This window comes from Sinocyclocheilus rhinocerous, unplaced genomic scaffold (genome assembly GCF_001515625.1).
Source record: "Sinocyclocheilus rhinocerous isolate Xijiao unplaced genomic scaffold, SAMN03320098_v1.1 scaffold348, whole genome shotgun sequence".
Classification (NCBI taxonomy): Eukaryota; Metazoa; Chordata; class Actinopteri; order Cypriniformes; family Cyprinidae; genus Sinocyclocheilus; species Sinocyclocheilus rhinocerous.
In genome coordinates, this window is record NW_015635025.1 from 341,227 (window position 1) to 359,422 (window position 18,196).

The 18,196-nt window shown below is 40.7% G+C and overlaps 2 protein-coding genes and 1 pseudogene across 2 annotated transcripts in view; 2 read left to right on the top strand and 1 right to left on the bottom strand.

Moving 5' to 3' along the window:
• LOC107746139 (E3 ubiquitin-protein ligase RLIM-like) overlaps positions 1-3,089 on the top strand; it is a 24,565-nt gene extending 21,476 nt beyond the window's left edge. Inside the window, exon 6 of the mRNA XM_016560234.1 lies at positions 1,531-3,089. Within this exon, the coding sequence (XP_016415720.1) occupies positions 1,531-1,629 (99 nt within the window). The 3' untranslated portion in view covers positions 1,630-3,089. The remainder of the gene's footprint in view (positions 1-1,530) is intronic.
• Positions 3,090-4,900: 1,811 nt separating this feature from the next.
• Positions 4,901-7,347, top strand: LOC107746140 (glyoxalase domain-containing protein 5-like; annotated as a pseudogene).
• A 6,001-nt stretch (positions 7,348-13,348) lies between these two features.
• LOC107746176 (cis-aconitate decarboxylase-like) lies at positions 13,349-17,937 on the bottom strand. The gene is made up of 6 exons (XM_016560289.1): positions 17,804-17,937; positions 17,366-17,429; positions 16,949-17,136; positions 16,626-16,718; positions 15,862-16,067; positions 13,349-14,548 (listed from the first exon to the last, which is right to left on the bottom strand). The coding sequence occupies exons 1-6, from the start codon at positions 17,819-17,821 to the stop codon at positions 13,621-13,623; spliced, it is 1,497 nt and encodes a 498-aa protein (XP_016415775.1). The 5' UTR covers positions 17,822-17,937; the 3' UTR covers positions 13,349-13,620.
• Positions 17,938-18,196: the final 259 nt, after the last annotated feature.

Genomic DNA, 18,196 nt, shown 5'->3' on the forward strand with positions numbered 1-18,196 from the left:
ACAGAGATGGAGGGCACTGAGGAAAACCCAAGTGGGGAGAGCCTTCTTGACTGGCTCAACACCGTACGACAGACGGGGAATACAACGAGGAGCGGTAACCGGGGTAACCAATCATGGCGGGCCGTAAGCCAAACCAATCCCAACAGCGGTGATTTCCGTTTCAGCTTAGAGATCAATGTAAATCGCAACATAGCTGAGCAGCAAACGCAGACGGAAAGGCTGGAAGGGGGCCAGGAGAGACCAGATGGCCCTGTGTCTGAGCCGGAGAGTCTTATGGAGACTGCAGAGGTGGTTGAGGAACCAGTGGTGGATGAGCTGGCGGTTATAGTAGAGCCAGAGCTACCAGTTCCTATTACCCTGTCTGAAAACACGGAAGTAATTGCACCAAATCCACCAACTACACCTCCCCCAATCTTGCCCCCAGTAGAGCAACCACGCAGGGGTCAAATTAGGGCTCGCAGTAGAAGCCCAGAGCAGCGACGAACAAGGGCTCGCACCACAAGAGGTCGCTCGCCGCTCAACCTCGAAAGATTGGATGGACTTCTGCCTACTCAGCACGGCCTGCCTTCTCGCAATCCTGAGATCCTTCCAGAGCCCCAGGTCGAGGGAAGCTCAAGGACTCGGCAGTTGTTTTTGTCTAGGCAGAGCACAGTGGAAATGGAAACTCAAGAATCGGGAGCAGCCGCCGAGGTCCCCGGAGCACCGCAGGATAGAGAGGCATCCGCTGGGGAAGCAGGAGCCCCAGGTCGTCGTCCTCCAACCATAATGCTGGATTTGCAGGTACGCAGGGTGCGTCCCGGAGAGTACCGCCAGAGAGACAGCATCGCTAACCGTACCAGGTCTCGTTCGCAGACCTCCAACAACACTTTACTGTATGAGACTGAGCGCGGGGGTTTCCGCCGGACCTTCTCCCGTTCGGAGCGGGCAGGAGTGAGAACGTACGTCAGCACTATCCGCATTCCCATTCGCAGGATCTCGGACACTGGACTCGGGGAAGCCACTTCTTTGGCTCTGCAGTCTATGATTCGTCAGATCATGACTGGCTTCGGTGAACTTAGCTACTTTATGGACTCGGACTATCCAGACTCGAACCGTGAAGACATCCCAGCTGCAGACCTCGCTGATGGACTGGGTAACCCTGATGCTTCCACCGGAGCCGCTGCAGGTGAAGCGGACTCCTATCTTCCTGGGAATGGAGGCTCTAACCAGGGTGATTTAGAGGCACGGACAGAGGAGAGGCAAGTGGATGATGGAGCGTCCGATGCTAACAGTCCTCGGGAGAACCGAGGCAGGCAGCGGGCGCCCATTAGCCTGGATGAAACCGGATCTCTGCCATTTCTGCGACTCGCGCACTTCTTCTTGCTCAACGAGGAAGATGACGACCAGCCCAGAGGTCTCACCAAAGAGCAGATCGACAACCTGTCCATGCGAAACTTTGGCGAGAGCGATGCATTCAAAACCTGCAGCGTCTGCATCACGGAGTACGCCGAAGGCAACAAATTACGGAAGCTGCCCTGCTCTCACGAATACCACGTGCACTGTATCGACCGCTGGCTTTCAGAGAACTCGACCTGCCCTATTGGCCGCAGGGCGGTTCTGGTTTCCACCAACCGAGAGAGTGTCGTCTAGCCAAAGTTGGTTTTGTGACACTTTGACATCACTTCCTCCCTTCCCTTTACATTTATTACCTAGTCATGTGAGAACGCGTACTGAGATTTTCCCAGACATCCTATATGAAGCCATTGTTAAGTTTTATCAGATTTGCTGGTGCCAATATTTTTTCCCCAAACTACACATCAGTGTATTTTGACCGATCTTACAATTAAATAAATATTGGTGCAAGACGCAACCGATGAAGACCATGCTGCAAGCCCTGATCATTTATTGTCTTGAACATCAACATTCAACAAAATTATTGGATGAGGGGCAATGTAGAGATCACCTTAGAGTGGTACATACACTTTCATACTAAAAGAGAGATTTGAGTTGTACTTTTAAGCAAGTATTCCATATCAGATTGCTTTTTAATAAAAGTTAATCATTTGAGCAACAAAAATAACATTAAGGATCAAGAAAAGTATAATCTGCTCATCCACAAATACATTTCGATTGGAAAATGCATTGAAACTATCACACTTTGCTGCATCTAAAGTGATTTTGGTTTCATACTGTGTTGGTTGCGTGTTGATATGAAAGCATCGCGTGTGTTGTACCAGTTGCACCATTATCATAAATGACTAAATGCAGATAAATAGTAAATTTCACAGAGTAATTCTGAGTGAGTTCGTCATCCTGTATAGAATAGATTTTGATTTGGCTTTTGAAAGTGTTCAGTAATACTGGTTTTGAAAACATATGGCCAGACACTTTTTACACAAACAAACAAAAGAAGCTGTAAATATGCTACGTGGAGACTTCAAGTCGTGTTTTCGCCTGTCTTCCCAAATGATGATGATGCATCAGTTGGCTGACTCAAACATACTTCATATATCTTAAGAAATAAACTTGGCTACATGTAGGCAATGTCGTGCAATGCTAAAAAGGAAACCGTAAAGGACGTTTTGACAAATAGACTTGTACGTTGTAGTCTGTAAATATATGCATTTAAAATGAAGACTTAAATGGAAGTTTTTCTAACAGTTCTGTACATTGAGAATAGCATCATTTATCTTACTCTGAGGAGGAAATTATTTTTCTCATTATGTAATGGTTGGTTCATATGGGAGCTAAGGTTCTTTAGTCCCATGCTAGAAAAACAAATGCAGTGTTATTTAGAAACAATAGAGGAGATATCTGTCTTTATTGTTTCTGTGCTGACTTGGGATACTAACCCTAAGCATAATGTTCTCCACCATGATTTACATCAACATTTCATGTATCGTAAGCAAGCCAACCATTGTTAAATTCATATTCTTGTTCAGAGGTCATGTATTATAAGAGCGAGTTACTCAATAGAATTTCTTTTGCCAGCATCATATTTATAGCTTATTTTTTGTCATCTTTTGACTAGCTTCCAGTTTGCTGTGTTTAAAATGAATAAAATGATTTCCTCTCTTGACCGTTTCTCTGTGGCCTCGCCATCATGTTTAGTGCTGCTGCGGAATAAAGGCGCTTACAGTGAATCTCACAGGCCTGCTGTCAACCAGTCCAATTTAGCAATGCATACTATGTATTAGGGCTGCACAATTAATCACATTGTAAATTGTGATAATCATAATTAATAATCGCAATTACAATTTCAAGGCGATAATCGACAATTATGATTTTTGTCATAATCGTGAAGCCCTACTATGTAATATGCTTTGAAAGGATTTTGTTGGTTCTTGCACATTCCGGTTCAAGGTTTGTATTTACCAATAATATTGATTTTCCACAAATGTTCAATGTTATATTGAATTATCTTTGGATTCTTTAGGTGACATTTGCTTGTATCACACCAGTGCTTACGGCACGCAGACGTTGCACACTTTCTGCTTGGATGAGAGACGACAACAAAATGTTAGCCATAATGTTATTTCTATATTACAAAAAAAAAGTTTGCATATTTATTTAACTGTCCAATTATTTTTGATAATGTGTTTTGACTCTTCATTATTATTATTTTTCACGGTTTACAATTTTTGCAAACATTAATATGCATTTTTTCCCTTAACATTTTAAAACTTTTTGTTAAAACACTTTTTTTCCAATTTTTGGGCTACGGTAAGCATAAATCTAAGATGATTTGTTAATTGAGCTAAAAGCTCAAAGTATTGCCATTTTAAAAGGCAACTTGCACATAACTCTCTTAGATCATCATGATGATCTAATGCATAGTTTTATGGAAACTGCTTAACATTACATATTTAGATCATGAAACTTTGAGGATAAGATCCATTGACGCCAGATACTGTGGAGCATGAACCAGCTGGACTTCATTATCTATGGAAGTGATATTTCATCAGACACTGTTTCTATGGTCCTAAATACCAGTTTTCCACACCATATTTTCAGATCTGGCATTACTGGATGTATCCAGGCCCATGACCAGCTGTAACCAAGTCCTCAAGAGTGTTGATGAAAATATAAAGTAGCTGTACTTTTTTTTTTTTTTTTTTTTACAGTACGGTAGGGGAGGAACACCGCAGTTTAAGTTTTACTTTACTGTAGTTATCTCTCTCTTTCTCTGTTTTGTAGCTTTTTTCCCCTCTTTGTTTAAAGAATCAAAACAAACTCGTAATCACACAAGCGGCAGCGATTGGTTCATCTTGCGCAGCGCTGAGGAAAGTAACAGTTCCACTGAACAACACCGTCTCAGCAGCAGATGATCATTTACAGTAGCCTAACGACACTGAGAAACTTTGACAAATCATATTTGACAAATTATAGGCATCTTCCGGGCCCCTAAGCGCCGCCCATTTCAGTACATGCTTTCTAATAGTTTGTGCTGTTTCTGTGGTATACTGTACTGTACCATGTTGCCCTTGATGGCGGTGTAATAGCGTGATTACGGCAGGGTCACCAGCGTTTGTCATTATCCAGTTAGACTTGCTTCTGTGGTTTTGTGAGTCCAGACAGGTTAGCACAGGTGATATCGTCAGTGATTCTCTCTCTCTCTCTCTCTCTCTCTCTCGTTTGATAATCAGTCCTTAATTTCTGAAAGAAAGATTTAATATTATAGAAACGTATTATATGAAGTGACTACTTGCATGTTAATAGTGTCTCATTACTGTAAAAATGTGAGAGATATTTCCTGGAAGCGAATTTATGAATCGTACTATGACAAAGGCTTGGCTCATAAATATTAATTAGGGAGCGTGACGCTCGCCCACTGATTGGCTCAAAGGCAGACGTTAGTTAGTTCACGTTTATTTGAATAGCGCTTTTCACATTTCGAATCATTCACAGAAGATGCATGCTTCAAAATATTACAATCAAGAAGCCAGAAGTGACTGTGTGAAAGGCATTTCTTATGAATGTTAAATGTGAGTGGACGTTGTATGAAAGTTACTAAGAGACTTTGGTGATTCATTAATATTCATAAGATACATATTGATGTAATTTAACTTCCTGCAAAAATTGATTGGCAGTGGTGCACACAGCTTTCCAAACAAATGAAGAATCAAACAGATTACCAGTCAAAAGTTTGGAATAACTGAGATATTTTGATGTTTCTGAAACAAGTCCCTTATGTTTACCGAGGCTGCATTTTTTTTATCACAAACACAGCAAAAGATTAATATTGTGAAATATTATTATAATTTAAAATAATTTTCTATTTTAATATATTTTAAAATATAATTTATTTCTGTGATCAAAGATTAATTTTCAGCATAATATCTCCAGTCTTCAGTGTTACACGATCCCTCATAAATCATATTTCTTATTATTATCAATGTTGAAAACAGTTTTTGCTGCTTACTGTTTTTTGTGGAAGACTGCATGTTTTTTTCAGGATTCTTTGATTAGAAAGCTCAAAGAGCAGCATTTATTTGAAATATAAATCTTTTGTAACTTTATAAACACATTTACTTTCACTTTTGATAAATTCAGTGCATACTTGCTGAATAAAAATATTTAAAAATATCTTTTGAATGGTAGTGTATCAGGATTTCCTCAGCAGTTTTCAACACTAATAATAATAATAAATGTTTCTTCAGCAGCAAATCAGCATATTAGAATGATTTCTGAAAGATCATGTGACACTGAAGACTGCAGTAATGATGCTGAAAAAAAAAAAAAAAAACACTAAACATTAAAAAAAATTAAATAAAAAATACATATTCTATACTTTTGGCCGGCAGTGTTCGGTCTTGTATGTTTAATATAAGTTATTTTGTTTGTATCACTTGTCTGTGCAGTTCAATACAAGTTTGCTATTCATTTTTTCCATGGGGTTTTTAGAAGAGTATTTATTAAAGTCAGCATGAAATGGAAATTGCGAATTTTATGCATAAAAATGTGTTTCACTTCCAGTCAGTTCTCGGTGGACTCTCATCAGTCCGGTTCAGAAGTTCCTGTCCAGTTCACATCAGTCATCTGGACCACCTGGTGCTCACGGTTCAGGACCTGAACAAAAGCACACATTTTTACTCCAAGGTTTTGGGGATGGAGGTCGTCACTTTTAAGGTAGAATGTCACTACTTTCAAAAACACTGTGCAAACAATAGCACATGGTGGCAGCAGAGTCTTAAGTATTCTCTCCTGTCGTGTGTTTCAGGGCGACCGCAAAGCTCTGAGTTTTGGAGAGCAAAAACTCAACCTGCATCAGGCTGGGAAAGAGTTTGAGCCCAAAGCCAAAACCCCAACACCAGGATCTGCTGACCGGTGCCTGATTACCAAAACCCCTCTGACAACCGTCGCTGCCCACCTCAAGGTGACTTATATTGTGTTTTGACAATTCAGGAGATGGAATTTGATTTGAATTGGAATTGGAATGAAATTGCAATAAAAAAATTACTCAACAGATACATTTATTAGTCCAATACAAGTTGTGCAAATGAAACAAAATTATTTTTTGACTATTAATGCTTATTAATTTTGCCATAGAGTACCACAGAATGTCTACCACATAATTCTCTGATTAAGAGTTTCATTTTTTAAAAGGTTTCCCTCCATATTTCATAATTAAGCAATGTCACACAAGCAAAGCTGCTGTTTTTGAAATTCAGTACAACAGCAGTTCTATAAGTTCTATAACCAGAAGTTCATATTGAGTAACGTACATTTGAGACACAATATTGCCAGTTGTTTTGTCTATTTTAACAGCCAAAAAATATTTCCAAAGCAAAATATGAGCAAGGGTTTATTTTCTGAATTAACTTTTCCAGTTTTGAACTCGGCCAATCAAAATCAACGGCCAAAACAAATTGTTAAATAAAGTGAAAGTTTATTAGAGACATTACTAATGGCTCCTAACCGTTTCTAAAATATCCTGCATGTTTTGGCTAGCTCATGCTGAAAATAAAAAGTATAATTAAAACTACACATACACTACAGCAGTAAATAGATTTAATTCCTTCTTTCCTTTAGTTGCAATTCAAATTATAATTCATCCTGTTCCCTGCTTCAGTTTGAACTAAAGAATAGACATTTAAAAAGCATTCTCAGTTCAGTTCTGAATGGTTGACATCCCTGGTTTTAGAGAACAAAACACTGAAGCACAACAGATAGTTTTCATTACATGCTGATGTTGTATTTCCAGGCATGTGGAGTGATGATAGAGGAGGGTCCCATTGATGGGTCCCATCCGCTCCCTCTATTTCCGTGACCCTGATGACAACTTGATTGAAGTCTCCAATTACCAGCAGTAGACAGCAGGGGGCACTGTATCATTGCCTTAAGATAAATATAAACATGTACTCAGATGCCTTCCCAAAAGATGTTTTAAATGTAATAAAAATAAATAACAACAAGGTTTTAATTGCTTTAACTTGTGCTTTCAGCTGAGCTAACATTTCCTTATTTTTATAACTTCCTTATGTGGCTGCCTCAATATCAAACTATTTTGGTCCAAGCACAAATGCTCCATACTGAGACTCTGTGCATGATTTTAAATTGTAATTATGCTGTGGGATAAATTCATTTGAAGCCATTAAGATCTGGAAAATTCTGGCCAGAATCACTTAGGAAGCTCTTTTATCCAAAACCATTTTACCCGTTCTGTCGTCCACTGTCCTTGGGTCATGTAATGTCGTAGAATTTGTTTAAATGAATTTGATCATGCTTAATATTTTCTATTTAAAATAAGATGTCATGTGATGCCAAGTAAATTAATGAGTTATTGTAAAACGATATAATTCAGAAAAGACAAAACTGTCTTGAGCATTTGTTGTTTTTAGGATCTGATAGAGCCTTTGAAACTTAACTGGATACAATGAAATGAAAATAAAACAATGGCAAAACCTTTGCGCATCTCGGTGAACCACACCTGAAGGGATTCTTGTGAAGAGTTTCACTCTTTGCTGTATTTGACGGAAAGATCTCGGTCACCTTTGGGAAGTCCATATAGGGAAATTCCCTCTGTAGTTTCTGCTCTGAATGAGAAGAAAAGCATTGTCCTAAAGAGCTCATCAGGTGTCTGGAGGTTTGGAGATGTAACCATAGTGCAAAGATTCATCCATCAAAATGAAAAAGAGTGAAGACTCATTGCATTTACAGGACCAATACTAATTTTGCTGCTTCAGCCTGAACATGTAAGAAACAAATAAATTAATAGCCTACATCCTGACTCATCATGCGATTTATGATAATACTCCAGCCATCAATCTGTTGGTGAACAGGACTTGAATTGCCACGTAAAGCCCAAACTAAAACACTGAATGGCTATTTCTCGAATCCTTCCGTCACGGTCATTCATGATAAAAGCATGTGTTTAGTGGCACACTTACGATTATTTCGTACTGTCAGATTCATGCTGGGCATGAGGGACAGTGATGCGTTACTGATAATATGTGACATTATTGTTTCCTCAATCCTCTTCTGCAATATATACAGGAAACTGTGAGCAGGAAACTTGACAGGAAACTGTTTCCTCGTTCTGCTCACATGAACGTTTAATCTGTTTCAGAAGAACTTTTTTTTGTCGTCCTATAATACACATAATGTTGGCAGTGATTCTGCTGAAGGAGGGCTCATGTGGAGGATGACACTGCTATCCCACCAGCAAATACCAAGAGTTTGTTTCCCACATTATAAATACTAACAACTTAAATTTGCTGACTTAAGATTTCTTTATTCTAACACTGTAAACAATTTCCACATGGCTCTTCAACCCGCCAAAAGTGGAGGAGCCGGCCTCTATATAAATCGACTCTGAGCGCCATTTTGTCAGAATTTTTTCTCCTTTCAGCAACAAAGATCATCTCCTCGCTGACTCTACAAGCAAGAAGCTGAAGAAGGAAGAAGCTCAACCTGCTGCTCACCGCCGTAGAAGGAGCCCCCGGCAGCGGAAGAAGCCAGAAGCCTTCCCCTGCGGCCATCTGGCATTCTAAAGAACAAATTTCCGAGCAATTTCATGCGATGTTGTTGCAAATGTCGTGCCGTGAGTGGGGCTCACGATGCAGGCTACGCTCACTGGGACGGCATGCTCTCACTGTGAGAGCATGAGTCTCGCCCTTCTCCGCTCGTGGATCGCCTTCTTTAATGAAGCCGGTCCTCCCCTCTGTCCCCTAGGAGAAATAAACTGTGGAGCAGTGGGGTTTTAACACCGGGCTCAAGTGAACTCACACCAGCACAGCCCCTGCGTGCTTCACTCTCCACCCAATGCCTCGATTCACCGGTGTGCTTCACATGTGAGGATCAGCGCCCCTCGTTGGCTGCGAGCGGCTTGATTTCCTTCGGCTCATCTGAGGAGGAAGCTGTCGTTGATGACTCCATGTCATTAAAGGCTTCAGATGCTGAAGAGTGGGCATGTTCCAGCGAAGAGCCAGACAACCTCTGATGCAGACAACACGGCCCAGCATGGACAGTGAGCTGACCCGCGTTCTATCTAAGGCTGTGGAGGATCTCGGCCTGGCTTGGTCGGCTCCAGAAGAGCCCGTCCACGGCCTCCTTGATGAGTGGTACCTGAAGGGATGCTGTCAACGGCCCGCTCACCAGGATGTGGCACGCCCCCTACTCGGCCGAAGTGAATAGACGGGGCTCTTTCCCCTCTGAGACAGATGGGAATCTACCTCGACGATTGGCTGGTTTTAGCCAGGTCAGAACCGGAACTCATTGCTCATAGGTCGCTGCTGCTCAGTCACCTGGAGTGCCTTGGGTTAAGAATCAATTTAGCCAAGAGCTCTTTTGTCTCCCAGCCATCGAGTGGTCTTTCTGCGGACAGTTATCGATTCTGTCCGAATGTGGGCATAGATTATGCCGGAATGCTCCCTCACTATTCATCGACTGTCAGCATCATTTAAATTATGGACTTCCCACATCCCCCCAGGGCTTTCCAGAGGATGCTCGGCCTCATGTCGGCCGCTCCCTATGTGATTCTTCTTGGCCTGCTCAACATGCGGCCCCTTCAGTATTGGCTCAAAGCCCATGTTCCGTCCCACGCTTGGCGCCTGGGACGTTTTCATCTCAGGGTAACCCACTGCTGCGTCAGAGCTGTGGCCCCTTGGAAAACCACTCAGAAAGATTCATGCATCCCTTGGGACTGACCTCCAGAAGGAAGGTGGTCACGACAGATGCCTCCAACTCGGGTCAGGGAGCTCTGTACGAGGACAGACCAGCATCCGGCTCCAGGTCAAACCTGGAGCAGCACTTACACATCAACTGCCTGTAGATGATGCCGGTTTTTCTAGCCCTAAAAACCTTCCTGCCGGCTTTAAAGGGGCACCACGTCCTGGTCTGCTTGGACAACATGACGGTGGTAGCCTTTATAAATCACCAAGGCAGTCTCAGGTCACGCTTTCTTCACAGGTTGTCTCGCCGCCTCCTTCTATGAGCACAAGGCAATCTCCTCTCACTCACACTGAACCAGGGGGCAGACATGCTGTCTAGGGACATGGTAGCTCCAGGAGAATGGTGGCTACATCACCAAATGGTTCAAATGATAAGCTCTTTATTAAATGCTGATCTTTCTATTCATCAAAGAATCCTAAAACGATTAATGTATATATGTGTGTGTGTATTTATATATACAGTATATAATAAATATACAGTACACATGCATACAGTATATTTTGTAAACAAAAACTTTTATTTTGAATGCGATTAATCTTTTGACAGCACTATTAATAATAATAAATGTTTTTTTGAGCAGCAAATCAGCATATTAGAATGATTTCTGAAGGATCATGTGACACTGAAGACTGGAGTAATGATGCTAAAAAAATCTGCTTTGAAATCACAGGAATAAATTACATTTTCAAATATATTCAAATAGAAGACAGTTATTTTAAATAGTAAAAATATTTCACAATATTACTGCTTTTGCTGTATTTTGGATCAAATAAATGCAGGCTTGGTGAGCAGAAGAGAATTCTTTAAAAAACATTACAAATCTTACTGTTCAAAAACTTTTGACTGGTATATGTAGATGCCATCGCGGCGAGTCCTTCTCTTGTGGCTGGCCAATCAGTCAGCAGAAACGACTTAGTCATTAAGTCATTAAGGGAGTAATTAAGGGAGCTCGGAGATTGAATCCGCCTCGTCCTCATACTGTGCCGACTTGGGACTTATCTATAGACTATAGTTCTAGGGGGGCCCTAAGGAGAATTGTAAAACTCCAGTTTATTGGACTCCCTTCCCTCAAATCAATGAGCTTCCTTCTTTTTTGTTTGTTCAGTCATTTCGCAATGTTATTTATTTGGTTATTTAACACTCTTAAACCATTCTCTGTTTATATTGGATCAACTTTTTGCTTCATTATCTCTGTCTTTGACATCCTCATAACTAACTACTGACTGTGTCAGTAACTACCTACTTTTAACTACCTACTGACTGTGTCACTTTTTCCACATGACACTTTTTTTGGGGTGGGAGAATAGTAAAAATATCCCAGTAAAATATAAACCATTTACACACTTTTGACAGCATAAAGAAATCACATTTCTAAAAGTAGTTTATATTACATCTCCTTTGTCTAAGAACGTGATAAAAACGACTCCTGATAATGACTTCATATAACAAAATTACTTGTTCTTTACTTGCCAAAAATGTGATGGTACTTGACGCTATTATGAAACCAAAATACCTTATATCTGTCATTCTATTGTTTTTGGTTTCTTTCCACGGAAGTTACAAAAAACAAAGACTTACTTTCACTTCACTGTTGACAGTTGACATACATCAATAGACTATAATGGGTGTCATGTAACTCCTAACTAGAATTGCCTATAGCCTGCACCATAATGGTATGCTGTATCCAAAATAAACAAATACGGGTTGGGGTTAGGGTGGGGATTACTGTAAGATGAGGATCTTGATGAAGCTTGAAGATCTGAATGAAAGCAAACAAAAAGAAAACTTTATCGCAGTCATCATCAGGTAAACTGAAACTGCCGAGTACCCCTTAAGAGCATACTATTGAGTGTTCAATAGTGTACAATGCATGTGTCAACTGGAACAATGGTGGAAATTCTGCAAACGTATACATATTTAACTGGTATTGTCCTCGCAATATCAAAAGACAGCTTTTGGTCAGCTAACCCATATCCTCATCCACGTTTCGAGTAAGTAGTCATTTAGCATGACATTTGTATCCAAAGTACACTAAGTATAACATTATCCCTCGAACAAGCTAGCATTGAAAGTGCCTTTCTCAGAAGCTCATGACTCATTTCTTTCAAGTATTTAACAACAGCCTTGAACTTCAACCTCGCCACACTATCCTCCACTGCTGGATTAATATAAAACGTAGGATTTCTGTCGATTCAGCAGTTTCAACATTCAAGAACATCATAATAGGAAAATATTGACTTCCCATATAGTTCACCCCGTTAGTCTTTGTCTGTTCAGACGTGGAATGGAGGATGAGACAATGAGACTGAACGCATTGTTTTACCCCCAGTATTTGATTGAAATTCACCTACTGACTCTCCAAATATTTGCAGATGCTTTCTGAGGGTAATGGGGAACGTTTTTGTTTACAGTGTGTTACCTGTTCTTGAAATTTACATCACAGCCTGTCTCCTGAGTTCAAACTAAATATTGTGTTTGTAGCAAGATTTTATGTATTAACCATTATTTTTAATTTTGAGATATATTAATCTTAATCAGAGATGGACTTCCTGAAACATTGTAACGAGAGTGACCAGAATATTGACACTTTATTTTCCAAATTAAAGTACCAATTTTATATCTATTAAAATAATTTGGAGATGTCTATTATGGGCCTAGGGTTCAATTAAAAAAGGCACATTTTTAGTCCCCATGACTAAAAGAGGATAAATAACGGATACTGAACTTAGTCACACAGTTTAGGTACACTTAACTCTATTTAGCATGTAATGTAAATTAGTTATATTTTAAAATGTTAATGTTTCATTAATATAGAAGCTATTATCATGTCACTAATCATCATTTCATTTTGATGGGCTTCATAGACCTAAATATTTACTTTTATTGAAATTAAAATATAATGTCTTGCCTTTTCTGAAATCACGTTTGATTGCTTTGATTGAACACAGTCTGTAGTACAGACTCCCCAACTATTCAACTACTTGAATGATGAAGGAAGATGATGACCTCTTTTATTTTCCTTTTTATGTGTTATATATGTATGTATTGTGTGTGTGTGTGTATAAAAATATGTGGTGAATAAGCCATCTTGTATAGCAATAAAATTTATTGAGTTTCATTCTAAACAAGATGTTACATAATTCAAACAGAAGTCATCACGAAGATTTCATTATACAATATTTAAAAAGGGCTCATGAGAGAAAAAACTTTCATTTATATTTACAAACATACTTTTAGGCATTTTGAGAAATATTGTACATACATATTGTATAAACTCTTTTGAAAACAGACACAGCAGGACATGAGACAGTTCAGTACAGTTACTCTACAGTATATACATCGAGAGAGAGAAACAGACTGTAACTTGTTTGAGTAGTACTTCTGTTTAAATTAATACTACAAGTAGTTGTGTTTCCCAAAAAAATCAAGATTCATTTTACATTATTGATGTCATAAGCACCATGCTGTTTACTGCAGTTGAGCCAGTACTGGTTTACAATCATCTAAATGGTCCAGACCTTCGACAGCTTCGATCAGCCTCTCCACCCTCTTGTTGGACAGAACTGCGCCTGCATTGCTACGGAACTTCTTCTGAAGGCTTTCTTGGCTAAGTGGGTTCCTCCAGTGACCGTAGAAGGTGTCACAGCGCCCTCGGAGGACGTCTCCACTTACCAAGGTAACCTCCACCTCACCATACATGATGTTGAAATTGGCCGGGTTGTCGTGGGGGTGCTCCAGACGGACGCGGGAGAGGAGTGCGTGAAGCTCGGGTCGCAGGAGGGCCTCCGGCTGGAAGGACTGCACCGTGACTTCTCCATCCAGCAGGGCGGTGCAGGCGTTGAACTGGAAGGAGTGGCGTGCCTGGTGCTCCGTCTCCGGGAATGGACGGTTGATGTACTTGGACAGTGGCACCCTAAGCAGGATATCCTGCACCAGGTTTGGAGAAATGCTGCCTCCTTTCAGGCCGACGAGGGTCTTGTGCACGACGGCGGCGGCATCGGCGATCCAGTGCATTCCGAGGTGTGCAGGAAAGCGCTTGAAAGCGATGTCTTGCATTTCGATGAGGAAGCTGTGCTCATCCTCCTCTAGGGAACTGATGGGGTGCGGAGCATAGTCTTCGTAGAAAGCACTGAACCCGGCTACACCGGGTACTGCATCCAAGACTAGAGGACTCGCCTCCAACCCACGAGACGCCAGCAGGGCTGCTTCGAGACCTAGGCGCGAGGCGTTACCGATGTGAAGAGGTTTGGATTGCGTTGCAGCATTAGCCATTGGTGCACCTGCCAAAGATGCAGCGATGGCCAACGCATTACTGCATTGACTGCGATCCAGAGACAGGAGGCGAGCACAAGCCGCTGCACTGCCCAAAGTGCCCACCACACTGGGAGGATGGAACCTGACGGGAAAGACAGAGAAAGAGCATGGTCATTATTTTACCAGGTTAGATTAAATCAGCTCTCCACAACTGTTCTAGCGTGACCACTGAATCATCAATGAAGTGACTTTAGCTGGAAAAATGACTCTTTGTTATTGTCCTCTTGCATTATTGACAAACTATTTTTCTGTTTGACACTGTAAAGCTGCTTTGACACAATCAGTATTGTATAAAGCGCTATACAAATAAAGGTGACTTGATTTGACTTGACTCTTATCTCAAGCTTAAATTGTTCTTCAGTTTTGGGGACAGCCGAACACATGGCTTTCAAAGTATACTTCATTTGACAATGGAAGTTTTGTTTGTGTCCATTGTCCAAAAGTTTTGCATTTGCAATAAAACTTAGTTATACTTGTTCAAGCTAGAGTTGCGAGTTTCTCTGAATCCTGTCACCATAAGGGCTTCTATTGTTGTTGTGTCTCCAGTAGTTTGTAGGGGCTTCATTTATAAAAATGTTGCATAGAAACCGTACCTACATTTGATCTGACGATAATTTCTCAAATGTGCATATGTGTAATTCAGAGAACGAACGTACACACAAAAAATGTGCATACACCTCTCTTCCGGATGTGAAATTTATAACTCACAATTGATCTTGAAATTGTGTGCAGCTGAATGGTTTCAGATCTCTGCCTAATTGTCAACGTCCAAATCCTTCACTTGAGAACGGCAAGCGGCAAGAACTCCTTACATTTCCAAATACCTGTAGTACTCGGACACTGGAAAGTGCGTTCGTCTGCACCCTGATGTCATGCTAAGCACTTTTCCACGTCAAAGACGTATAAATTTGAATGATGGTGTGGATTTTAGTGTACGCACACTCTAAGATCAAATCTGTCCACACCCAAATGAGGCCCCAGTTCTCTAAATATGTCTCCCTTCCTCCTTCAAAATGAGTATGTCTAATATTTACACTCTTTTTTTATTGTTTGCCATGTGAAAACCCTGTAAAAGTCTGAAATAGTAATGGCAAGCTCCAGTAAAACTCAACCAGCTTTGGACATTATTCCAGAACCCAGGTGGATTCTGTTTTCACAGCACTCAGGAAATAACAAATTAGAAGTGTCTCGGAGTACAAACAGAACTGCTCTGCATAAACAGCTGTCTGAAGGAGCTTTGTGAACTTTCACATGGCATCTGCGATATTCCGACCCACCCAGCTCCGTGTGTTTTACCTCACAGAATACCCATGCTGTTATTCAGGCTGTGCTGTACTTAGACATGCAATTATTGCTCTCGCTCACTAAAGTTGAGACAAAGAGATGGACTCTAACCTCTTAGGGATGTTGTGAGCCTCGTCTGAGAATCTCATCAGCCGGCCTTGGATTTCGATGCCCACATTGAAGGCGGTTAGGAAGTCAAGCCCACTTGGTTTGCTGTTGTTGTGCAACATGTCGCTTATTGCCAGGAGGGCAGGCAGTACTGCTCCAGAGGGGTGGGTCGCGGGATGCCAAGTGTCGTCAAAGTCCATTGAATGAGCCTGTGGAAAACCAATCAAGGTCTAGAGTGGCAGTTCCGGGATGATGGTTTATGTTTCTACATATTGGCATTCATGTCTCATTGCCATGTCATTGCCCTCTCTAGCATAGCCAAAACACTAGAGGGGAAAAGGAAAATCCTGTGCATGACTGCTGGCAGTATGAGCAAGATCCAATAACACAGCCTGTCTAGTTTCTATTTGAAACACTTCCTGAAGTGTTATTGGTTAAACACACTCAATTTAGAGGGTCCACAGCAGACTTTCCTACAACACCATGGATGTTTTGTACTCCATGAAAGTTCCACATTGCTGAGGTTTCATGACTTGAGATGTTTTTACATTACCACAACTGGCTGCCAAAAATGGTGCTTAATGCTACAAAACGAGTTTAGAATTTAATGCTTCACTGACTGTCTTGTCTGGAAGCTAATTTCAGGACTTGCAGAAGAGGTCTTTCTGGAGAAACACTGCATATGTGAACTGGATGTTGAATCACACATCCAGTGTAATCTGAGCTAGGAAATTCAGTTACAACTCAATGCACGTGATGATACTTACTGCTACTCCATTGACAAAAGCTGCGAGGGTTGGAGAGAGCTTCATGCCCTGGCGGCCGTAGACGAAGCTGACGTCATCAGGAGCGTACATGTGCTTGGGGAAGAGGATAAATGAGTCATTCACATATCAACATATCAGAAATGGCCAACATTACTGCTTAAACATGCATTTTGTTTGTACACCACTGCTTCTGGTTACACAGACAAGAAGCATTGTACTCTGCAAAATCACTCAATTCTACTGAAAATGGGATCTCTTAATGATGGAACAACACAGGCTGTTTTCTCTAAAGTTTACTATTTACTATCGGCACCGTGCCCTACCTGGCAGTGCTGAAGGGCCAGTTCAAACACATCGGTGGTGCTTCCCAAAAGCCCAACGCCGATGCTGTCCAAAACCATGCGTTTGCTGCGCTGCAACACGGTTGGTGACAGATGCCTTGGCTGGACGCTCTGAATGAACCTGCCAAAACTGCTGGTCACTGTTTCCTCAGGGGCAGGACGCTTCGCAACTAAAAACAGACAAGAGAGAAAGTATAAATTAACACTGACACACTTGACATTGCTGGATAGCACCCATCCTTCTGAGTGCCAGTGGCTATTCAAGATTAGTCAATTAGTCATTCTGTATAAATGTTAAATTCCAGACCCTAACAAAACTAAGACTTATTTTCTTTTCCATCACAAGTTAACAAACAGCAGTTTACTGACAATAAAGCTGTGAAAGTAGAGCTTGCTCACCATCTAGTGCAGACTTATGGAGTCCTCGAGCAGCAGAAATAGCAGACACGTATCTGGTGGATCTCTGTGTACAAACATTTATGTTTGAGTGACTCAGCTATACATTTAGTATATGAAGTTAGTATATAGTATATGTTTTGTTCTCTTTTGTGCGTACCAGTTAAAAAAGCTGAAAAGCTTGTCAAATGCCTTTTTATTTAATAACATTTTATTATGTTATACTAGTTTTTCCTTCTATGAAACATAAAAAAAACCAATAACACTTGCTGTAAATAGTTTGGCTTCAATAAGACAATTCAGTTAAAAAAAAATTATTCACAAATTAATTAATTAATAATAAAACAAATACTGTGTTTTTCTTTAAACATCAAGCAAACATACATAAATCTATAAACTGCTCAACTATGTCAGAACATGACAGCATAACATTTTCTCTACCTGTAAAGTTGAAAGCATGTTGTCAATTTTTGTTCAGGATATGAAGATGCTTGATATCTTTTGTCAATGAAATGTTGAAATGTTGTCTTCTTCTCCCTGTTTCAGCGTAGAGATGAAATGATTGTAGGTAGAGGATGCTGATGTGCCACAGTCAAGTGTGTCCACACGTCTATGTTTATATAGTACTGGACCACAAAAGACAATGATACACCCACTAAACCCAAAGAACAACCAGGGCTGGATTTCCCAAAGTATTGCTATTTTTAGATTAATAGGCGGGATTTTTCAGCAGGAAACAAACTGTCTTATTTAAAGGATCAGTGATGTCATCACTGATGAGGACATGGGTTGGTTGACATCACTGTAACTCCTCCCAGCTCCAATGAGTTTGTT

What these genes read in the sequence shown, in the direction of transcription:
- LOC107746176 (XM_016560289.1), bottom strand. An exon ending in CCATAAGTCTGCACTAGATG is followed by an intron (nt 17,137 to 17,365) that starts GTGAGCAAGCTC and finishes GTCTGTTTTTAG; the next exon opens with TTGCGAAGCGTCCTGCCCCT. An exon ending in TGGCCCTTCAGCACTGCCAG is followed by an intron (nt 16,719 to 16,948) that starts GTAGGGCACGGT and finishes CTCTTCCCCAAG; the next exon opens with CACATGTACGCTCCTGATGA.